At 39.8% G+C, this 24,809-nt stretch overlaps 3 protein-coding genes and 1 pseudogene across 5 annotated transcripts; 1 reads left to right on the forward strand and 3 right to left on the reverse strand.

Annotated features, from left to right (window-relative positions):
• Positions 1 to 2,845: 2,845 nt before the first annotated feature.
• Positions 2,846 to 3,977, reverse strand: LOC122292716. The gene has a single exon (XM_043101196.1). The coding sequence runs from the start codon at positions 3,679 to 3,681 to the stop codon at positions 3,022 to 3,024; it is 660 nt and encodes a 219-aa protein (XP_042957130.1). The 5' UTR covers positions 3,682 to 3,977; the 3' UTR covers positions 2,846 to 3,021.
• A 1,122-nt stretch (positions 3,978 to 5,099) lies between these two features.
• LOC122291331 lies at positions 5,100 to 6,233 on the forward strand. The gene is made up of 2 exons (XM_043099011.1): positions 5,100 to 5,308; positions 5,613 to 6,233. The coding sequence occupies exons 1-2, from the start codon at positions 5,275 to 5,277 to the stop codon at positions 6,065 to 6,067; spliced, it is 489 nt and encodes a 162-aa protein (XP_042954945.1). The 5' UTR covers positions 5,100 to 5,274; the 3' UTR covers positions 6,068 to 6,233.
• A 3,691-nt stretch (positions 6,234 to 9,924) lies between these two features.
• Positions 9,925 to 14,645, reverse strand: LOC122292334 (protein OCTOPUS-like). Of its 3 annotated transcripts, none has more exons than XR_006236902.1 (3): positions 12,750 to 14,645; positions 12,258 to 12,339; positions 9,925 to 10,069 (listed from the first exon to the last, which is right to left on the reverse strand). XR_006236902.1 is itself a non-coding variant. In XM_043100627.1 (2 exons), exons 1-2 carry the CDS (start codon positions 14,383 to 14,385, stop codon positions 12,329 to 12,331), a joined length of 1,647 nt encoding a protein of 548 aa, XP_042956561.1. In that variant the 5' UTR covers positions 14,386 to 14,645; the 3' UTR covers positions 12,067 to 12,328. The 3 variants fall into 3 exon arrangements, 1 of the variants encoding a protein (XP_042956561.1); XR_006236901.1 differs by lacking the exon at positions 9,925 to 10,069 and adding an exon at positions 11,456 to 11,964; XM_043100627.1 differs by lacking the exon at positions 9,925 to 10,069 and having other exon boundaries at positions 12,067 to 12,339.
• A 4,205-nt stretch (positions 14,646 to 18,850) lies between these two features.
• LOC122290910 lies at positions 18,851 to 19,417 on the reverse strand (annotated as a pseudogene).
• Between the last annotated feature and the right edge of the window lie 5,392 nt (positions 19,418 to 24,809).

Here is a 24,809-nt window from a genome sequence, read left to right on the forward strand (position 1 = left end):
AAATAATAATAATAATAAATAGTAAAAGAATATAGGAAATGTAAATAAAAAATAAAAATACTTAGATTTACATGGTTCGACACAGAACTAACGTCTACAAGTTGTTTGAAGAGTAAATTTACTATGATAAAAATATTTTACAATCTCTCAAAATCTTTCATACCTCATTCTACAATGGGGGTTAGTAACTCCCTTTGTCTAGAGAAAATAATATCCATATAGTCTTTCAACGAGAGGTTGAAAATAATGTCCCCTCACTCTATGCGTGTCTAATTTTCCTTCCTCCATTAGCTCTCGCCTCGTCTTTTTCCACTTGCTTCCTAATGAAGCTTTGTGATGGACTAAGTTTGGTACATTTTGGACATGATACATTTACCCCTAACAATTGGAATTTTTATTTTTATTTTTTCATCCAGACTTAGGTTGTGCTTAGAAGTGAAATGATCTCAAATATTTTGTAAATAGTAATAAAAAAAATAATTATAAAATATTGAATAGTAATATAAAATAATAAAAAAATTTGTAAAAAATAATGATAAAATAATAAATAGTAGTGAATTATTCTGATAACACTCTACTATCCCAACCAGCCTTTAATGTTATACGTGGATGAACGTTGTGAAAAATTCTAACACATGCCTAAACCTTCTGTTAATAAACTTCGCAAATAAAAATGTCACTAACCAGTTACAACATGTACATCCAATCGAAAATATCAAAAAATAATAATAATGATGATGATGATTATCATCAAAATAGTTGTAAAAATAAATTGGAAATTAAATATGAAATTTATTTTTAAATGGTGAAAACAAAAGGAATTGGAACAGGCCCATTAAACTAAATCTTACAAATTACTCTCAGAAAATGCCCGAGACCCGATATAATAAACCATAGGCCCAATAATTATCAAGCGATCTTGTATGTCGGTAGGAATATTGTGTTTTTTTTATTATATTTTTTTAGTTTTTAATATTGTGTTTTTTTATTTTTTAAATGAACAAAAATTACATTAAAAAAATTAAAAAAAAAAAAAAACAGAATACATCTTTTGGTACCCATTTCTATAGCGAATGTATGTCGGTAGGAATAGAACTCCCCAAATTATAATGAGTTCTGTTATATACACACATGCCAATTCTTTTCATGTCAATTATATATTGTCATATTATAGTGATGAAATATTTCAATTATCAAGCAATCTTGTAGTTGCAGGTGATTTAGCTATTTATAAAATATATATATACAGTTTTAAGATATATAAATTTTACGTAGTATATTTGAAAAAAGTGAGATCACGACATGTGAAAAATATCACCTTGCTATGATAACTTTTTATCAAAGAGATTGTTCAAATTAAAGCTCACATATCATGTAACTATATCCAACGTTACTATGTAAAATAACAAGAGAATCAACACTGCCTACTGCCCTAACCTAGGGGTGGGCAGCGGGGTCCCGGAACCCGCTGCCCCGCCCTCGCATAGGGCGGGGCGTGGTGCCCCGCACCGTTAGGGCCGGGGCGGGGCCCCCCGGCCCGTATGGCCACCCCCAGCGGAGGCGAGGGATGGAAACAGACTCCCCCCGGTCCGTTTTTCCCCCGCCCGCACCGTTTATATATATAATATAATATAATATATATATATATAATAAGTTTCATTTCAGGGGTTTGGCCTCCTCTGTTGTGGCTGGATCGAAGACCTCTCAACACCATCTACGGGAATCGGACTGAAAATCCACCTCTCTGCATCTTTCCATTTCGATGGCAACGTCAACCGTCCGTTATTGAAAGGTAGCAACGCCACATTCACTGGCTGCCTCCGATTAGTACTGGTTTGCATCGGTACACGCTTCGAGCTCCAACCCTTTTGCATTCCGATGCCCGCCTGACAATAATTCAGTGTCCCGGGACTCGGCAACGAACCGGACTTGCGAGACGACACAGCCGAGTTTTTTTTCATGGTTGCCAGCCGCGGCGAAGAGGAGGCGACGGTAACACTGTTGAGATCCAATGAGGCGACGGTAACCCTTTTTTTCAAATGCTTAACATAAATAAGGTAAAACCAAAAGCAAAAGCTTTCAGTTTGTCTTGTGAAGGAAGCGGACCTTTGAGAGCTAGAGAGAAGGAGCTCCTTGCAGAGTTTAGAGGCTGATTTTTGTACTGAAGGGGGGTGCCGAGGGCGGACAGATTGCCCCCCACCCCATACCCCGTCATGCGGGACAGGGTACCCCGCCCCCGCACACCAGAGGCGGGGGACGGGGGAGATTTTCCCCATCCGCCCCATGCGGGGGCGAGGGGCGAGAGGGGGTCTACCCCGCACCGTATGGTGCGGCTAGCACCCCTACCCTAACCTGATCAATTATAATTCAAAAATTTTATGTGCAGTTATTTTTATTTACCTCTTATGCACTCTAGTAATGTAAATGGCTGCATCATTATTTTTTAATATAAATAATTATTTTAACCAATCATATCAATAAAATACGTAAATAGTATATAAAAATAATTATATATAGCAGAACTCTTATGTATATAAGTTATGCTATGTACAAGCAAAGTCACGTATTAATCTACGTATCAATACTGATTTTCTCATATTCAAAATTTAAATTAGCATTGTTTTTAATAAAATCTATTTTTTGATCAATCACATTGGATTGATGCACATTTTACATACTACTTGTGCACTCTACTAATGCAATTAGTTACATCAATTTTTTTAATAAAAGTCACTTTAGAGTACTCTTTACACACTCTACTAATATAATTTACATTAACTGTATCATATTTTTAATATAAATAATTATTTTAATTAATTATATTAGTAGAGTATACAAATAATATATAAAAATGATTATATATAGCATACCTCATATGTATATATTGAGTAAATCGTAATCTGCGTACGTGTAGTATTCCGTCGCAATTGAAATAATAAGAACAATATACAAACAAAAGCTAAGGAAAAAAAGAAAAAGAAAAGCATAGCTAGGAAACTGCTATATAAAACAGCTTCATGTTCACTTGCACTTCAAATCCACGGCGTTGTCTGCATTAAGCTTGATGGAGAGGGTGCAGATCATTTGGGCGGACTTCTTTTTCTTCATCACAAACATCAATTCCACTTTCCCACTAAGCTTGGCTTGGCTGTTCAGGGTCAAGGTCCCGGCACCCAACTCATTTCCAAGGCTCGTAGTGCTGGTCAGGGCATTTGAATTGACACTAACAGTAACACCAACTTTTTTGGTCGAAAGCATCCCAGCCTTACCCTTAGGAATGAAGATTTCCCCAACGGTCACGCCCTGGTACAAGAAGGTGGCATTAGAGCTGTCGTATTTGTAGGGACCGAAGTTTGTGTTCTTAACCCTAACTTGGGTTGTGAAGCTTATGTCGAAGGAAGGTGACGATGCTTGAGTTCCAGCTGTAGTGGTCACGTTCTTTAACTCGATTGTGCCCAACCTGACTTTAGGGGTCTTAACTTTCATCACAGTGAGAGAAAAGACCACAATGACTATGGTCTGAAACACAGCAAAAGCAGCTATATATATAGCCAACTTGATCCTTTTCTTTCTTCGGAGCTCGTTGGATTGCAAAGTGTTTGATTCTTCATCGCTTCTTGGCATCTTACTTGCTGGTGCCAACGGGTACACCTGCTCCTGGTTCGTAATTTGCTCGCCCATTTTCTTCCCTTTAATACGAACGGTGTATATCTAGCTAGGAATGTAGTGTTCCCTTTTCGGCGCTCTAGTTCCTTTTGCTGAAAGGAATTTTAGGATGTAAAGCAGTTGGTTGGTGTGGAGGAGAAATGGCAGGGGCGAATTGTTCTATATATAGCGTTTGGATAACTAGATCTGTGCTAGGGATCAGTACTGAAGCGTATGAACGAGGGGTTCTGACTCTGAGCTTCCAGGAAAAAAAGGTGCAAGAAATTAAAATATGAAGATTAATTGCAAGCAACGCGGTTGATCAGGGTGGAATTTCTGACTTCTAGATGGTCTATGTATTTGTGTCATCTCGAAGAAGAAGATTTTATATACATAAATAATGCTAGCTCCTGTGTGGGTTGGAGAAGGACCTGTACTGGTCAAGGTTTCTTAGGATAAACACCACTACACCATCATGAGTACCCATATATAAAACATCCTCTACGGCACCTTCGAGGGCCTAAGTTGCACAAGATCCCCCTATTTCACGATTTGGAGATGTTTGGGGATTGGATGAGACTATAATTTTTTGAATAATAATAAATTGTTTATTAATAAATCTTGTGATCATCAAGCTTTTTGTTTATTAATAAATCAATACATTAAATAATTTTTTAAATGTTGCAAGTTAATGTTAATGTGGAGGACACATTTTCTAAGTTGTTAATATTATAATATGAAGTTAGTCTACATATAGTCTCATATAGTCTCCAAATGGAGATTACTCGTGCATACCCATACAATTGTTTTTAGAAAAAATTTAAAATTACAATAATATTTTTTTTAAATAATATTTTTTTTAATCTCAATTTATTAATGAGACTGCACACGCAATCTCCCACTAAAAAATGGGACTACACATATAATTATGAGTGAGAGACTGCGTGTATAGTCCCATTAATGAATGGGGGTAAAATGAGAAAGGGTATTATTTTAAAAATGATATAATTATAATTTTAAATTTTTTCTAAACATAATTATATTGACTTGCATAAACAATCTTTATTTGAGAATGGTATATAGACTAACTCTTATAATATTTGATTTGTGACAGTAGTTTAAAATTAAATCTGCGAAAAGTTATAGGCCTCGATACTGGCCAAATTGTAAAATGTAAGTTTTAATGGACATTCATATGGTAAGATAAATGAATGGAAACATAATATTTACAGTTTTAGAATGTATAAATTTTAAATATTTCTTTTGAAAAAAGAGTAAATTTGACATCTATATAAAAATAAAAATAAAAATAAGTCATTTTTTTAATAAGATTTTTCACTTTTTTGAAAAAAAATGTGTACCAAATTTACATATTATAAAATTATATCAAAGCTTACTTATGGGTGTTGTACGGTCGTATAAAATGCTTGTTAGACTTTGCGCAGCCGAAAAATAAAGCCATAATACTGGCCCGCATTACTTGGTCCAAACCCGTGCTCATGTGGGCTAGAACAGGAAGAGACCCTTTATAAATCTTGTTTCTCAAAGGATTTCCGTTGCGACCCCTCTCCTCGTCGAACTGTCGGACACCCCCAACTTTCAGTATTCAGCTTCAACTGACAAGTTTCGATGATTCGCAAACGGTATAAAGAAGCGAAGACAGGTAAAACCAAGATATTATTTCAGTTCACGTATGGGTGAATGCCTTTTCCGACTCGCCTCCCTACTGTTCGATAGAATGCCGAGATCAGACATTGTTTTCTCGGCGCGTCATTTTCGTTTGCTTTCTTTCTTTTGGTTTTTAATTATGTCTTTTTCTTGTATCGAAACGTCTCCTCTGCTTCTTTTTAACCTATTTCATTCATTTGTTTATCAGAGACGTAAACTAACTTGCCTCCAACTGTTGACTGAAAATTTTGAATGAAACATTTTAAGCCCTTTGTTTTTTGCGTTAATTTGTAATTCAGGTTTCCAACTGTTGAAATCGATGAATGCCCAGAAGTACTTGAAGAAAGTAGGACTGGGCAAAGAGGACTACTACTTCTGGAAACAAATTGGCAAAGCTCTGTTATGCACGTACACGATATTTGGTGCCGCCTGGCTCTACAACGAAACATCACCGCTGGGTTGGTGGACGCTGAAGCCTCGGCCCAAGGAAGAAAAAGAATTAGCCCACCTATACGAGCGGCGAGAGTTTCCATATCCGGGTGATGAAGAAGCAATGCAAGAATTCATTGCCAAAGGGGGCATGGTCGGCACCACAATCGGTCCAAAAGGGTATATTGACACGGATAGGGATGCGTTTAACTATCAGAAGGAGTTGCAGAACAAGAAGTTCGAGCAAGAAGCTCTGAAGCTGTGGCTGAGAATGAGGAATGAGGTTATTCAGGAGCTTCAAGAGAAGGGGTATGATGTGGAGTGAGCTTTTGTTCCGAGTTATATCATGTAAGTGAAGTCTCAGTGAATGCTGACTGGGTGAAACATCAAGCGCCGTTCTATTTTATATTGTTAAATGAAGGCTTAAATAAGATTTGAATGGTTCTGTAGAACTCGAATCGTTATATGAACAACACCCTTTATTTTTCCAAGCACAAGGGTGCGAGAGCAGTCCTGCTGCAGTTAGGGTTATTTCATGCCATTCCGTTTGGATTGAGAGATGAGATGGTTTTAAATGAAAAATAAAAGTTAAATAAAATATTATTTTTATTTTTATTTTAAAATTTGAAAATATTGAATTATTTATTATATTTTATGTAAAAATTTGATAAAATTGTAATGATGAGATAAGATGAGATGAGATGAGGTGAAACCACCTCCAATCCAAACAACCTTATTGAAGTTGCCCCTAAGTGACCTACTAGTAAAACCATTGAACCACCACCCCAAACGAAACCATTGGCTGTAATCCAACGTGAGTTCTGCTGCTTGGAGTTGCCAGTTCAAGTGAATGGGAAAGAGTTTTTTAAGCCATCGAGTCATCGTCTTTCGACTTTCTTATTAATACCAATCACACGAGCACAACCTTCACAAAAGCCTCTGGTGCCCAACAAAGAGTTAAGAAAGCGTATTGCTCCAGAGTGTAGCGAGTTTGCCCTTGATGTATTTGATTCAAAGAAATCGGGATTGTTTAAACCAACTAGAGAATATATGTATCCTAGGTGTTTGTAGAAATGCATTACAGAGAGAATTCTTGAACAAGAGTATTCTTCCTATATTGAATATTCCTCAATACAGTAATGCCCATATTTATAGAACAAGTGCAGCGGTTACATCAAGGATAATTCTAGAAGATTCTATAATATTCTTGATGGAGCAAATTCCCAATATTCTTATGGAGCAGAGTCTGTTATGAGATGCTGTGCAGCAGGTGCAATGGACGTGGCATTCGGTTGAGAGCATACAGCTGGTGCTTGTGAGGTGTTATTGTCTAAGGCAGGTGTAGGTGCTCTAATATTCCCCCGCGATTCAAGCGGCACCGATTGGATGGTGAGGCTTGAACGTAGAAGTGCAAAACGTGCTGAGGAGAGTGGCTTAGTAAAAATATCTGCAATTTGTTCTTTACTTGAGACAAAGGAGACAATGAGAGTTTTGTTAGCGACACGATCACGGACAAAGTGATAATCAAGGTCCACATGCTTAGTCCGTGAGTGTAAAACAGGATTAGCCGAAAGATAAGTGGCTCCAATGTTGTCACATAACAAGTGAGGTGCAGCAGAAATAAAAATCCCCAATTCTTTTAATAAGGCTTGTATCCAAAGAATTTCACAAGCAGTATTTGCAACTGATTTATATTCAGCTTCAGTCGATGATCTAGCTATTGTGGCTTGTTTCTTGGAACCCCAAGATACTAAATGAGATCCAAAATAGACACAAAACCCACTCGTCGATTTCCGATCATCCGGGCAACCAGCCCAATCAGCATCAGAGAATGCTGTCAAATGAAGAGGAGAGTCAGAGGAGAAATATAAGCCAAGAGAGATGGTGAGTTTGAGATAACGCAGTATGCGTTTGACAGCTTGCCAGTGAGATTGGCGAGGACAATGCATAAACTGGCAGACTTTATTGACTGCAAACGAAATATCAGGACGAGTGAAGGATAGATACTGGAGGCTACCAACAACGCTCCGATAGAGCTAAGGATCCTCAAAAGAGGGCCCATCAAGCGCTGAAAGTTTATTAGAGGTAGACATTGGTGTTGACACAGGTTTAGACTCATGCATATTTGTTTTCTTTAATAGATCCGAAATGTAACGAGATTGAGAGAGAAAAAGTCCAGTAGCCGTGCGATAGACATGAATTCCCAAAAAAAAAAATGAAGTGGACCTAAGTCTTTGACAGGAAAAGATTCAGACAAAGAGGATATAAAATCAGCAATAAGAGAGGAATCAGAGGCAGTGACCACTATGTCATCAACATAAATGAGAACATACACAGAAGCAGTAGCAGATTTAAAGATAAACAAAGAGGAATCAGAGACAGAAGCATGAAAGCCGAGTGAGATTAATTTCGAGCTAAGCTTTGCAAACCAAGCCCTAGGGGCTTGTTTCAAACCATAGATAGATTTTTTTAATTTACAAACAAAGTGAGGAAAGTTAGAATGAACAAACCCAGTAAGTTGTTGCATGAAAACGTCTTCTTCCAAGTCCCCATGCAGGAAGGCGTTCTGTATATCCAACTGATGAAGGGGCCACTTCCGAGACACTGCAAGAGAAAGCAAAAGACGTATGGTAACCGGTTTAACGACCGGACTAAAAGTGTCCGAATAATCAAGTCCCACTTGTTGATGGAAACCTTTGGCAACAAGGCGAGCCTTTCGTCGCTCAATGGTTCCATCGGCAAGCCGTTTAGTCTTAAGGACCCATTTGGAACCGAGTAGATTTTGAGAGGGATGGGGAGGGACGAGGGACCAGGTCTTGTTACGAAGAAGAGCAGCAAACTCACTGGCCATGGCGTCACGCCAGGCTGGATATTTGGAGGCTTCCGTGTAGGAAGCTGGCTCATCAGGAATGGATAGATGAGTAGAGAAAGAGGCAGTGGGTTTCGGTGGTGGCCATAAAATGGTGTCATCGTTTCGGGTACGAGGACGGGTGATGGAGGCTTTGGACCGAGTGGTCATGGGATGGGTATTTTGGAGGGAGGTGGAAGACGGAGCTGGTGAGGATGAAGGGATTGAGTGATTCGGTGCAGGGAAGTCGTGCGAAGTAGACGGCGCAGAGGAAATAGATTCTGGAGAAGGAGATGCCGAGTTAGGGTTAGGGGCAATGGGCTCATGGGCTGGGCTTTGATCATTGAGTGAGGAAAGGCTATCGGCTGGGCTGGATTGAGTAGTAGACTGATAACTCATAGATGAGGCCCGGTCTGGTAAGTGAGAAAAGAAATGTAAAGAGTTGGGCTGGGCGGGTGAGCTTTGGGATTGTGATGAGGTTTGAGTTGAAGCAAAAGGGAAGAGAGTTTCATCAAAACGGACATCTCGGGAAATATATATCCGGCCAGTGGGAATGTGTAAGCAATTGTATCCTTTGTGATCAAGAGTATAGCCTAAGAAGACACAGAGTTGGGAACGCATATCTAATTTATGACGATTAAAGGGACGAAGATTGGGCCAACAGGCCGAGCCAAAAACACGTAAAAAATGATAGTCAGGTAAGGAATTAAAAAGTAATTGAAATGGAGAGAAATGATTAAGAATAGGTGTGGGCATTCTATTTATGAGAAAAACTGCTGTTTGAAAAGCATCAGCCCAATATTTGATAGGGACTGAAGATTGGGCTAAAAGAGAGAGCCCAGTTTCAACAATGTGGCGATGTCGCCGTTCAATGCTACCATTTTGTGCGTGAGAATATGGACAAGAAATTCGATGAGAGATGCCAAGTTTTTGTAAAATGGCATGAAAGGGACGGAATTCACCACCCCAGTCAGACTGAACGGCAATAATATTTTTAGAAAAAGTATTGCGAACGAATTTAATGAAATTAAGAAAAATTTGCGAGACATCAGATTTTGCATTTAAAGGAAAGAACCAAACATATTTCGTAAAATCATCGACAATGAAAAAATAAAACCGATAACCACTAGAGGATAGCACAGGCGCTGGTCCCCAGACATCTAAAAATAACAATTGAAAAGGAAATTGCGATTGAGAAGGGGAAGAAGGATGAGGAAGAGCATGCGATTTGGCTTGGAGACATGCCGAGCAAGTGGATGAGGTAAAGGTGGACGTGATAGGAAGATTGTGATGTCGTATGGTAAAAGAAGTGATCCGTGGAAATGGGTGACCAAGACGAGCATGCCATATAGTTGATGAAGTCCGTTCGCCTATGAAAGCATGTTGGGAGGGAAGACGAACATTCTGATCATCAGTTGGAAGTACATACAAGCCATTCTTAACGGAGCCCTGAAGAAGTACTTCCTGGGAATGTAAATCCTTCACAAAGAAACCAGATGAGTTAAATTCAAAGAAAACTGAGTTATCTAAACAAAATTATCTAACAGATAATAAATTGCGAGAAATCAAAGGAACATGAAGTAATTGACGGAGAAGAAAATTGCCAGATGGAGTGGGAAGTAAGCCAGAGCCAGTGTTTTGAATAGCAAGTGAGGATCCATCTCCAATTGTCACTTGGTCTGGCCCTTGATAAGCAGTGGACTCGAGATTAAGTTTGGAAAAATCTGAGGTGAAGTGTGTCGATGCAGCCGTATCAGGAAACCAATTAGAAGAAGTAGAGGACGAATTTGGAAAATTGGTGAAATTAGCTGAGAAAGAAGAAGGAGGAGGAGATTGATATGCATGATCAAACCGATGATAGCAGGAAACAACTGTGTGACCGACACGGTTACAAAGTTGACAAGTGGGTCGATTAGTCGGAGTGGAAGAAAAGAAGTTAGGTGGAGTTGGAGAGAAAACACGACCTCCCCTTCCATGTCGAGGACTTCGACCACGGTTGTGATTGGAGGGACAGAAAGAGCCTCGAGTAGTGGAGTTTGCAGTAAAAGAATTGGTGGAGAGGAGAGACATGGTAAGCCGTGATTCGTGATTAATGAGAAAACTGTAAACCTGAGAGATGGAGAGAGGATCGGGTCTTGTAGTTATGGAAGAAACTACAGACTCAAAATCGGAACCCAGACCAGTCAAAAAATAGATGATAAATTCGGAATCAAGAAGAGGATGTCCGGCGGCATTGAGGGAAGCCGAGAGTGCCTTAGCTTTGTGAAAATAGGTAGATACTGAATCGGACCCTTTTTTGAGAGTAGCTAGTTGAAATTTTGTGTGCATGAGATGAGCTGTGGATTGAGCCGAATAGAGATTGTGAAGTGTTTCCCAGATTTGCTGAGAAGTGGAACATTCAAGAATTTGAGAAAGAACCGTATCGGTCAAGGAGGAGTAGATAGCCGACATGATGAGCTGATCGTGTAGAAGTCAGAAGGAATGATTCGGATTGGGAACATCATCGATGAGGGCAGGAGGGATTGGAGTAGTGCCGTCGACATATCCAAAAAGTTGATTGCCACGGAGAAAGGATGTGATTTGAGCATGCCAGAGTAAGTAATTGTCGGTTGAGAGTTTGATGGTGATGAGTTGGGCAGCGGAATTAGTGATGGAGGGATTCGGAGAAGTGGTTTTTGATGGTGCCATGATGATCAGAGAAAGAAAAATGGGCGTTGGCCCTTTCAGGCTCTCGATACAATGTTTAAACCAACTAGAGAATATATGTATCCTAGGTGTTTGTAGAAATGCATTACAGAGAGAATTCTTGAACAAGAGTATTCTTCCTATATTGAATATTCCTCAATACAGTAATGCCCATATTTATAGAACAAGTGCAGCGGTTACATCAAGGATAATTCTAGAAGATTCTATAATATTCTTGATGGAGCAAATTCCCAATATTCTTATGGAGCAGAGTCTGTTATGAGATGCTGTGCAGCAGGTGCAATGGACGTGGCATTCGGTTGAGAGCATACAGCTGGTGCTTGTGAGGTGTTATTGTCTAAGGTAGGTGTAGGTGCTCTAATAGGGATGCAGCTAGATTAGGTTGTAATGTAGCTGATAGTGATGATGACAATATAGAGGCCCTCGACTCCAAAGAATGGCGGAGGTGTAACATTCGAGATTAACTAAGTCGTAAATGTGTGAATGATCAAGACGTGATGGGACAATAGTGATGTAGCTGGCTGATTTTTTTTGCAGTCCATCGTTGAGTTCAGTTATTGTGTTCTGCTGTCACTTCTACTGGTTTCACGTTATCCAGGGGTAGCATCTTGTGTCTTTAATGGATTGACAGCTTGATTTCATCTTGATTGATCAGTGAAAGCATCTACCTGGTATAAGTTTTATTCCACATTTCCACCAATCAATGAAAATGGACTAAATGGAGCATGCAAACAATGTAGAGAAGACCTGAACCAATTCTCTGCACATGATGTAGAAAGCATAACTAGGAAACTTGACACTATCTTTCAATCATCAGAAAGTTCTATTGAAGTGTTTAAAGTAGACAGGCTTAACCTTTTAAAACTCAATACAACAATCTCATATCTTTAGTTTCTCAGGTTAAGTTGGACGAAGATCAGAGTTAATTTACATCAGTCGTCATAGACTTCCAGGTAGTTACCTGATCCTGCTCCACAACGATTTTCAATTCCTTCAATCAAAGTGTCACCGGCTCAATTACTTGGACGCATTTCACTTTCCCACTGTCACATTCCAAACCATGACCCATCAGTGACTTCAAAGACATACAGAGCCGAAATTACATCATTGAAAGTCTCACACATTCCAGCTACGAGAAAAACTGGATCATAAGTTACCATATAAGGTACATGACGAGTACGTTTGAACAAATGATTCTACAAAATCATATGCTAAACTATTTTGCTATGTAAATTCTCGTTGTCAATGTCATCAAATAAATGAAGTAGTTTCGTTGGAATTATTAGATAAACATGTTCATCAGAGAAGAGATAACAATATAATATGTTTTTATTCCAAGAACAAGAACGATCAAACACGTTTATGTGTCTTTACAACAAATGCCTTGGAAGTGCAGACAAATAAAACCTTTACAAGATAGTCCTGGCTATAGAATACGAGTTCCGTAGCTTACTCTTTCCAGATTTACTTCTCCTGTAGCTCCTTAATGGCGTCAAATAGAACCTCAACAGGCCGTTATCAAGGTTGTTTGGAGAATATCTTGCACTCCTACTGTGCTGCAGCATTACCTCCTCTCTTCTCTTCAGACCACTGATTTTGGTTTCAGCACCACCGGAATTGCTGAACAATCCAGCCACTTTGCAGGAGTTCCTACAGCTAACACTATAGCTGCGAATAAGCTTCTGACTCACTGACCCATCTGCTTCTCCATTGGCCACCCTCCTCAGCTTCTGCCAAGACTCTCCAAGTTGTCGATCAACCACATTACCTCCAACATACTGTCCTTCTTCATCCCCACATTTACTTTTGCTTTGCCTCTGTTTCAATCCAAAAATATTCCGCATTTTGTGCCACTTCTTAACCTTCTTCAAACCCTTTTGATTAATCCCACCTGCCACAGAAGTAGCAGGATCTTTCGAAACAGATTCAACATTCTCCAAGCTACCGTCTTTCACGCATTTTGAGTTTCGATCCCTCGAGTCGTCTTGCTCTGCTACCAGCAACTTGGCCCCGTAGAATAACTCCGTGCTCTCCGGAGACACTTTTGCATTTGCATTGGATGTCAATTTCAACTCATCAAACTCGGTTACTCCCCCTCTCATCTGTGAATTGGAGCGATCGAAGCTCCTTCTCCGCCTCTGAGAAAACGGAGTCTCTGAATAGTAATCCTTCGTCTGAGCTGAACCACCGGGACTCCTCTCCTCCTCCTCTTCATTCCCCAAATTCACCCTCTCCTCCACGGATACCATTCGAGTAAGCCTCGGATACGTCTTCCCTATAAAATACCCGTCCCAGGAAGCCCTCGGCTCGTCGAACGAATACCTCGCCACATCCACCGATAACCTTGGGTCCGTATCGCAAGATCTCCTCCCAAATCCGTACTCCCCAATCTCCGATTGGGTCTCCCTCCACCGCCTCCCACTCTGCTCCTCAGCCTCCACGATACCACCACCATTACCAGTATTGTGCTTCTTTCTCTTCTGCTTTTGCCGCCATTTCCTCAATTTCTTGCTGAATACTGAAGCCGCCTCACAAAAGCTCGCAGCGATGTCCTTGAAATCCTTTCCTCCACTCTTCTTGCTCCGCCATTCGAGATCTATGAATTCTTTCATCGTCTTGAACTCTATCCCTTCATCCTCGATCCCATTCTCTGGTTCATTGCTTATATCCGGAATAACGTCCTCAGAAGCCCTAATTTCTTCTACATCATCATTCTCGCTCTCATTCTCATTTTCATTCTCGTCCTCCTCCCGTAGTTCAAACCCCAGTCCCCCCAATTCCACCTCGAACCTCCTATTCAGGCCCTTCCGCTCGTCATCGACGTTGAATAGATCCCACAGCGTGCTCCGGGCCCGAACGTCGCAAGACCTACGACGCGGCGGCTCGGATGCCGCAGCAGAGGACCCCGCAGCGGAGAAAGATTTGCTACGGCGGAGCACCGCGGCGGCTGCGGTGGTGGGGATCTCATGGCGGGTGGCAGGGTCGATGGAAGCGAGACGCTCGCGGAGGCATGAGGCGCAGAAGCCGGTGACCGGTCTGGTGGGGTGGCGGTGACAACTGGAGAGGCGGCATCTGGGTTGGGAGCTCATGGCCGGAGAAGTAGACCGACGAAGAGTCGGTGCATGGTATAGAAAGAGTGGGGAGTAAAGGAAATAGGACTGTGCGAGGGTAGTTAAGCGAGGAGCAGTAGAGCAGAGAGGTGGAGTGTGACAAATGGAAACCTTGGATAAACCCCCCCACACCCTTTAGCTTAGCTTCTTGTTTTGGATTTTATCCAGCTCTTCCTTCTGTATTTACAAGAAGAATACGTTTCACGGTTTCAGGCCAAACCAAACCATAATTCTATGGTCGGCAACTGTGACATTATGTATCATGAAATAAAATAGATTTTTAATTATAAAATAAATTTAATATATCATATTAAATAACGTTAATTTATAAATTTATTTTTATATAATAATTTTAAAAATGCATTAATTCTCTTGTTAATAATTGGTGCAAGAGAGAGGATGTGGGCCCCACACTTTAGGGTAGCTACTCTAGTCGTCAGCCTCCCCGATTCTATATTAAATGGTACAAAGTAGATAAATGAAACAGTTACAACTTACAAGGCTGTATTATGAACGAAAGTATATACAACTTTATTACAAAGTTAACAGAAGTTCATCAAAGAAAGAAAGAAAAGAGAAGTTGAGAGGAATGATGAGTAGGAGTAGTACCACAAGACAAAAAGAAGCTAAGGTGGGTATTGGGGGGGCTGCTTTTTTTCACAAAAGAGGCGCAACACAGGCGAGGCGAGGCGACAGCTTTCCTATCATTCCTCGACTTTTGATTGTCAAACACTAAAAGGAAGAAAGCTAATGAGTGTCGCTTGCACTGGAAGTAGATTGCAACGCAAAGCAAACTAGACAATTTCTGGGGTGCTCACAGATTTTGGGCAAATTGGTTGGTGGTCTCCATTTGGTAAAGAATTCCCATTTAACAATCCACAATTCAACCCAAGGTCTCAACCAATATAATAAAGTCAACTTCACAAAGGACACCGCGATTGGCATTGAAATTCATAATTTTTGTTGGAGGGGGGTTTCAAGGGTGAGCAGTATGATGCTGAAACAAGGATCAGTTCGGGAAAGAAAGAGCCAAATAATATAAAGTAATTACTTTAAGTCAGGCATCGATCTTCTTTCTTGATGCATGCCATCTGCTCTAGCTTCGGCCTCTGAGACTCTTTCAAAATTCACTTTTCGACAAAAAAGCTAGCTCCTTCACCTTGTCCTATTGTCCTCGTCGGTTCTTGATGGGATACCTGGGAGATCACCCGCATTATTTATTCAAAAATCCGCTTACCCGTGCAGGCTCTTTATTTTTAGGCATTTGCTCTTATCAGTTTTAAGATTCATCTTGAGTTTGCAGGAGTTGGCTCTTATCGGGTTCTTTTTTTCCTTCCCTTTTATCCCAAGTATTTCAGTCTTTCAGATGCAAAATATTTGTTTAGGGGTGGAAATTCCCTAAGAAAATCCTCGACTACTACAAGTATAACCCATGAAAAAAAGAAACTAATATTTACCCGTCTCCACCATTCTTAAAATGACATTTTTTTTAACTTAAAAGAGCAATACTAGGTACAAGCTCTATACAAATTCTTTGTAAAAAAGTAAGTCTTATTAATAAAAAATAATTTTTTTTACAGTATTTTAAGTGAAGTCTACTTTTTTTATAAGGGCTTATATATAATTGTTTATTTGTGAGTACAAATCATTTCTAAAAAAGTAACGAGGAGGAAATAAAATGAAAAATGAGAGAAAATCAAATCTCGAAAGAAGAAGGGCCCATTCTAAGTTGAGCTAATTTGGGTCGAATGCCAACACCCCCCAATCCTTAGGGATTATGGGATTCATAATCGTGGGTTTAACAATTAAACTACTAGGAAATAATCTTTCAAAGAATTACTTTTAAAGAAAAGTTTTGGTGTGGTAAATACATTCATCATGAAATTGATAAGAGTTTTGTTACTCATCATCTCTACACATTATATATTTTTTTTAAAAAAAATTTGAGTATCCATAGATTTTATCTCTTAAAATTCTAGTCATTATGTATCAACTATTGAAATTTCTAAACTCATTGATGTATCTTATTAATTCATGTATTACTCGTTTATATTGTTTTTCATCTTTTTATATTATTAAGATAGTATATGTGAGGGGAGCCCTCCTAGGGAAGAGCTCAATCCTAACAAAATTGAGCCATAGGACACGAGAAAGCCTCGGACCCATTGGGCAGGGACTGAATCACGCCGAAGGCCCAAAATGGGAAGCACGAGCATCGAGCCCATGAAGTGCCTACCCCGCTAGAAGAGACCCAAGCAACAAACCCCGGCTTGGGTGAAAAGCCCACCACGAGCAAGGATCACCTGGGACCTAAGTGGCCAACTAAGCCTTGCTAGAAAGTACAAGACAGACACCTAACCCAGAGCTAGGTAGCTAGGCATGTCCAATAATGGGCGCACCTGGCCAAAGGTACACTACATTAAATGGCATATAAAGGAGGAAATGCTACTATCGGGAACCACGTCGTATTTAATGCATGTCAGGGAGTTTATGCACACAACAATGTGCTACATGAGGGGCCATAGGATGGCACAACCTCGGCCTGACACATCGCCATGATAGGGGCACTAGTGGTAGGTCTAATCCAAGAACGACTAACACCTCATGACCTCCCTCGATTACAAAATTCAAGCAATAATAAATACCTCAATCCCACCCAAGGGAAATGTCACACCCCGTTCCCGTAGGATAGAGACGTTACTAACAAACATGATAAAAGGCCCGGTAAAGAGACTCATTACTCTGAAATACCTCATTTATTGAAAGAAACTTAACTGAAAGGATATAAATAGTCTTGAAACTGATTAACGCAAAACATGAGGTAATCTTAAACAAGACTAGTTATTGAAATGACATAAAAGAAACTTAATTCTTGTGTAAATGACACTTATTCGTCTCTAAGTCCTTATACTAAATCTACTCCTGGCCATCCAGCTCTGCATCATCATAATCACCATCTGTGGCAATCAACATAGAAGAAAACAAAAAGACAAACAACAAAAATGAGTCGAATACTCAGTAAATAATACATCATACCGTAAAATACTATCTAGCTTAGCATAAATTTGATTTTTAAAACCTTATCATAACTTTCATATAACATTCATGGATTAACATGAGCGGAAACATTCATAATCATGGCAAACATGAAGCGTGAATGCATGAGTAACTTGTTTATCTTGAATTGTACTTATTTCATGGTGAACCACGCTTGAGTCCATGGCACCACATAACTTGTCATGTAGTGAAACACGCTTGAGTCCGTATTTCACTTAATTTGCATAACATGAAGTGAAATACGCTTGAGTCCGTATTTCACTTATCCTGCTTGACGTGGAGTGAAACACGCTTAGGTCCGTGTTTCACTTATCTTGCTTGACATGGAGTGAAACACGCTCTCAAGCGTGTTTCACTTATCTTGCTTAACATGGAGTGAAACATGCTTGGGTCCATGTTCACTTAACTTGCATGACATGGAGTGAAACACGCTTGAGTCCGTGTTTCACTTAACTTGTGGTAACCACGCTTGAGTCCGTGGTACCGTCTTAGCATAACTGTGGTAAACACGCTTGGGTCCGTGTTACCTTAAAATGTTTATCTTTCTTGATGCATGATAATTTTCTTGGACTTTTTAGACTTTTCTAGCATCGCATATTCTTGTACATGGCATGGCATAACATGATATATTCTTGTACATGGTATAGTATAGCATGACATGGCCTAACATGATTTTTATGACATTTCATGGCATGCATGATCTGAGAACTAATGAACATGTCATACATGATCTGGCTATTTATTACATGGCATGCTTGACTTAAGTTATTGCACGAACAATACATGGCATATATGGTCTAAGTACTACATGAATGAAGCATGCATGATCTGGCTATTTTAATTCATAGAATACCTATCTTAAATTATTATATGATCATATCATGACTTCCATGTGATTTTAGTAACATTCAATCCATTAATCAACAATCCATAAAAGCATAACATATATATAGGCTTACTTTTATGTAAATCATCGTAATTCATAGAAATTCGTGAAAGCGATCTAACCTTGACTTGGCTCTTAGCGCAACGTAGATAACCATCAAAACCATATCATATTATCATACCCAATTATAATATTTACATTACGCGTACATTTATATGATCATACTATTTACCTCTTAGCGCTGCTTCCGAAATCTCACGTCGTAGCTCGTGACCTATACGAGGCACTAGACATTCCTAATCTTTCTAGAAAACGTGTTGTAGCAATCTAATTACTTAAAATCTTACCATAGAGATAATTTAATAAATAAGTAATTAATAAAAAGAATAAATATAATCAGAACATAACTAAATAATTTCTAACTGAATTAACCTGAATTCTAGGTTCGTATGTTACAATCTCCCCTCCTTAAGAAAAATCTCGTCCTCAAGATTACGTACCTCAATTGAACAGGTATGGGTACTTGTTCTTCATGTCCTCCTCTAGTTCCCATGTAGCCTCTTATTCCGTGTGGTTACTCCAAAGTACTTTGACCGTCGGAATGGTCTTCTTACGGAGGACTTGAGTCTTTTGTGCAAGGATCCCAACTGGGAACTCCTCGTAGGTGAGATCCTCGCGAACTTGGAGGGGTTCGTATTCTAAAATGTGTGTCGGATTTGGTATATACTCCCGAAGCATGGAGATGTGAAAAACATCGTGAATGGCAGACAACTGCGGTGGAAGAGCCAACCTATAAGCTGCAGCTCCAATCCTCTCCAGTACGTCAAAGGGGCCTAAATATCTCGGACTCAACTTGCCCTTCTTTCCGAACCTCATGATTCCCTTCATTGGTGCAATTTTCAAGAATACTTTGCTTCCTACCTCAAATTGTAGCTCTCGACGCCTCTGATCTGCATACCCTTTCTGTCGTTCTTGCGCAATGGCGAGCCTTTTCCGAATGACAGTTATTTTTTTCATGCATATCTTGAATAATTTCCTGCCCAAGAATTCTAAGTTCTCCAACCTCATCCCAATAAAGGGGTGACCGACACTTACGACCATAAAGAACCTCATATGGGGCCGCCCGAATGCTCTCTTGGTAACTGTTATTGTATGCAAACTCGATTAGGGGTAAGTATTTAATCCAACTACCCTTGAAGTCCATCACACAAGGTCTAAGCATATCCTCCAAAATTTCCACTGTCCTCTCTGACTACCCATCTGTTTGCGGATGAAAGGCTGTGCTATAGGTCAATTCTGTCCCTAACTCTTTCTGTACACTTCTCCAGAACATTGAAGTGAAACGAGTATCCCTGTCTGATACAATCTTTGAAGGGATTCCATGCAACCTGACAATTTCGCATACATACAACTCTGCCAATTTGTCTGTAGAATACGTCATCTGAACTGGAATGAAATGTTGACAATCTGTCAATAATCACCCATGCCGCATCCTGACCCCCTGGTGCCTTAGGAAATCCTGAAACAAAATCCATACCAATTTCATCCCAGGTCCAAACCGGTATAGGGAGTGGTTGTAATAGCCTGAATGGCCTCTGATGCTCTGCTTTGACCTGTTGACAAGTTAGACACTGAGCCACATAATTAGCTATCTCACGTTTCATACCGCTCCACCAGAACTGTTGCTTCCAATCTCTATACATCTTAGTGCTACCAGGGTGAACTGTATAGAGTGAGCGGTAAGCCTCTTTCAAAATCACAATCTCTAATCTATTTAACATTCGGAACACAAATTCTTCCTTTAAACCTCAGAGTGCCATCCCTAGATATTGAAAATTTCAGCCTTTTGTCTTCTGGTACCTCTCCTTTGATCTTCACTAAACCTGGATCACTATTTTGGGCAACTTTTATCCGATCTATTAATGATGATCCCAAAGTCAGACTGCTCAACCGAGCCTGTGTGTCCATAATCATCTCTATCCCTGCTCTCTCCATATCCAAAAGAATGTGCTTCTGAGGGGTGTACATAGAAGCGAGGGTACTAGAGGACTATTTCCGACTCAAGGCATCTGCCACTACATTAGCTTTACCCGGATGATAGTTGATGTTGCAATCATAATCCTTTAAAAGTTCTAACCATCTGCGCTGTCTCATATTCAAGTCTTTCTGAGTAAAGAAATACTTTAAACTCTTATGGTCGGTATAAATCTCGCATTTTTCCCCATAGAGATAGTGTCTCCATAACTTCAAGGCAAGCACGATAGCTGCAAGCTCTAGGTCATGCGTCGGATAATTCTCTTCGTAACTCTTGAGTTGTCGAGAAGCGTAGGCAATAACCTTCCCATGCTGCATTAAGACACATCCCAAACCCTTAAGAGAAGCATCACTGTAAATGATAAATCCTGTATTGCTCGAGAGAATAGTGAGTACAGGAGCTGTGACTAGTCTCTTCTTCAGCTCCTGAAAGCTTCTTTCACAATCTTCAGTCCATATAAATTTTTCATTTTTCCTCGTCAGCTTAGTCATCGGGGTTGCGATACTGGAGAACCCCTCGACGAACCTCCTGTATTACCCTGCAAGACCTAAGATTCTGACTTCATTAACATTGGTTGGCGTGGCCCAGTTCACAACTGCTTCAATTTTCATCGGGTCTACTGAAATTCCTTCTTTTGACACGACATGCCCCAAAAAGGTAATCTCTTTCAACCAGAAATCACACTTCTTGAATTTTGCGAACAACTGTTGCTTCCTTAATATCTGTAACACAACCCTCAAATGTCCTTCATGATCTGCTGGGCTTTTAGAGTAGATTAGAATGTCATCAATAAACACAACAACAAACTAATCTACATACTCCCTGAACACTCTATTCATCATGTCCATGAAGGCTGCTGGGGCATTCATCAAACCGAATGGCATGACTAAAAACTCATAGTGTCCGTAACGAGTTCTGAACGCCATCTTGAAAACATCTTCTGACTTGATCTTGAGCTGGTGGTAGCCTGATCGTATATCAATCTTGGAGAAAACTTGAGCCCCTTGTAACTGGTCAAACAAATCATCAATTCTTGGTAAGGGGTATTTGTTCTTCACTGTCACCCGATTCAATTCTCGATAATCAATGCAAAGTCTCATCGAACCGTCCTTCTTTTTCACAAAAAGAACCGGTGCGCCCCATGGTGACACACTAAGGCGGATGTAACCCTTCTCCAACAGCTCCTTCAACTGCTCCTTCAACTCCACCGGAGCCATACGATAAGGTACCTTCAATATAGGTGCCGTCCCAGGTAGGAGATCAATTGAAAAGTCAACCTCCCGATCCGGGGGTAACCCTGGAAGATCCTCTGGAAACACATTCGGAAATTCCCTGACAACAGGGATATCTTCAAGCTTGGGTCCCTCTACAGGTGGTGCTACAAGACTAGCCAAAAACCCAAAGCATCCCTATCTTAGTAATCTGGTTGCTTGCAAAACTAAGATCAGTCGAGTTGGGGAGTTTCCTCTCTTTGCACAAAAGCTGAATTCTTCTTTGCCCGGGGTTTTGAAAACTACTTCCTTTTTAAAACAGTCTACACAGGCGTGATTTCAGGATAACCAATCCATTCCCAAAATTACATCAAACCCCATCATATCAAAAACTACCAAGTCTGCTAGCAGGTGCCTCCCACTAATATCTATAGGGCAATTCTTAAGTATGGTGTCGCAAACTACGTGCTCACCGGTAGGTGTCGCAACGGATAGGGGACAGTCAAGCCTCACTCAAATTTTTCACACTTCTTTTCCTCATCAGGAATTAGATAACTTGCAAACCTCGATAATGCCACGAAGGTGGCGGCATAGCGCTCCACCGTCATGGTTCCCTGAGCTATGTCAATAAACTGCCTAGCTCTTGCCTCCCGGAGTGCAGGAGAAAAGAATCGGTCCAAAAAGACCTTTTTTTTTTTTGTTTGAAGTGGTCCCAAGTGATGGGTACCCCTTCACCAAGTTCAAGCTGCAGTAGCTCCAGGGTAGAGGTCCACCACTCATCTGCCTCATCAGCGAGCACATAAGTGGCATACTCTACCTTCTGTTCGTCAGTACAGAACAGAGCTCTAAAAATCTTTTCCATTCTTTTTATCCAACTCTCTGCATCAAGTGCTTCTGCTTTGCCGTCAAAAGTCGCAGGGTGCTGTTGCGTAAACTGGTTTAGGGTGCAACCGACCTTGGGATTCCTCACTCTTAAACCCTGATCATTAGCAAGGTACCGAAGAAGTCTGGTAGCAGCAGCAGCCGCCAATACCTCAGGCTCATTCGGTGGTGGTTCTATGGAGCCTTCAGGGTGCTCATTACACCTAGTAACCGGTGCCATTCTAATAACATCGTTCATGCAATTGGTATAACTAATACAATCAATCAACAATGAAGCACTCAATCAAGCAAAGCAATAATTAAAACATAATCATAAAGATCCTCGTGAATCTCGAGCTGGCCAGGAGTCGTCCTAGGTAATTTCTATCCTAACTTATTTCTTTTCTTTTTTTTTTTTATAAAAACAAAAGGAGTCTACAGAATCTCGCGACCTGGACTCTGATACCAATTGTAACACCCCGTTCCTGTAGGATAGAGACGTTACTAACAAACATGATAAAAGGCCCGGTAAAGAGACTCATTACTCTAAAATACCTCATTTATTGAAAGAAACTTAACTGAAATGATATAAATAGTCTTGAAACTGATTAACGCAAAACATGAGGTAATCTTAAACAAGACTAGTTATTGAAATGACATAAAAGAAACTTAATTCTTGTGTAAATGACACTTATTCGTCTCTAAGTCCTTATACTAAATCTACTACTGGCCATCCAGCTCTGCATCATCATAATCACCATCTGTGGCAATCAACATAGAAGAAAACAAAAAGACAAACAACAAAAATGAGTCGAATACTCAGTAAATAATACATCATACCGTAAAATACTATCTAGCTTAGCATAAATTTGATTTTTAAAGCCTTATCATAACTTTCATATAACATTCATGGATTAACATGAGCGGAAACATTCATAATCATGGCAAACATGAAGCGTGAATGCATGAGTAACTTGTTTATCTTGAATTGTACTTATTTCATGGTGAACCACGCTTGAGTCCATGGCACCACATAACTTGTCATGTAGTGAAATACGCTTGAGTCCGTATTTCACTTAACTTGCATAACATGAAATGAAATACGCTTGAGTCCGTATTTCACTTATCCTGCTTGACGTGGAGTGAAACACGCTTGGATCCGTGTTTCACTTATCTTGCTTGACATGGAGTGAAACTCAAGCGTGTTTCACTCTTCTTACTTGACATGGAGTGAAACATGTTTGGGTCCATGTTCACTTAACTTGTATGACATGGAGTGAAACACGCTTGAGTCCGTGTTTCACTTAACTTGTGGTAACCACGCTTGAGTCCGTGGCACCATCTTAGCATAACTGTGGTAAACACGCTTGGGTCCGTGTTACCTTAAAATGTTTATCTTTCTTGATGCATGATAATTTTCTTGGACTTCTTAGAATTTTCTAGCATCGCATATTCTTGTACATGGCATGGCATAACATGATATATTCTTGTACATGGTATAGTATAGCATGACATGGTTTAACATGATTTTTATGACATTTCATGGCATGCATGATCTGAGAACTAATGAACATTGCATACATGATCTGGCTATTTATTACATGGCATGCTTGACTTAAGTTATTGCACGAACAATACATGGCATATATGGTCTAAGTACTACATGAATGAAGCATGCATGATCTGGCTATTTTAATTCATAGAATACCTATCTTAAATTATTATATGATCATATCATGACTTCCATGTGATTTTAGTAACATTCAATCCATTAATCAACAATCCATAAAAGCATAACATATATATAGGCTTACTTTTATGTAAATCATCGTAATTCATAGAAATTCGTGAAAGCGATCTAACCTTGACTTGGCTCTTAGCGTAACGTAGATAACCATCAAAACCATATCATATTATCATACCCAATTATAATATTTACATTACGCGTACATTTATATGATCATACTATTTACCTCTTAGCGCTGCTTCCGAAATCTCACGTCGTAGCTCGTGACCTATACGAGGCATTAGACGTTACTAATCTTTCTAGAAAACGTGTTGTAGCAATCTAATTACTTAAAATCTTACCATAGAGATAATTTAATAAATAAGTAATTAATAAAAAGAATAAATATAATCAGAACATAACTAAATAATTTCTAACTGAATTAACCTAAATTCTAGGTTCGTATGTTACAGGAAATCTCTCTGAACTCTTTTTCTCCTTGACTCCCTTTGTTTCTCTTCATCACTTACAAAATCTCCATCTAATTTAGGCATCGGAGGGACCTTGGATTTCACTGGAGCCTACCCTTTTTTTTGTTGTTGCAGTCTTCGATGTTGGGCCATCATG

This window comes from Carya illinoinensis, chromosome 13 (assembly GCF_018687715.1).
Source record: "Carya illinoinensis cultivar Pawnee chromosome 13, C.illinoinensisPawnee_v1, whole genome shotgun sequence".
NCBI classification, from domain to species: Eukaryota; Viridiplantae; Streptophyta; class Magnoliopsida; order Fagales; family Juglandaceae; genus Carya; species Carya illinoinensis.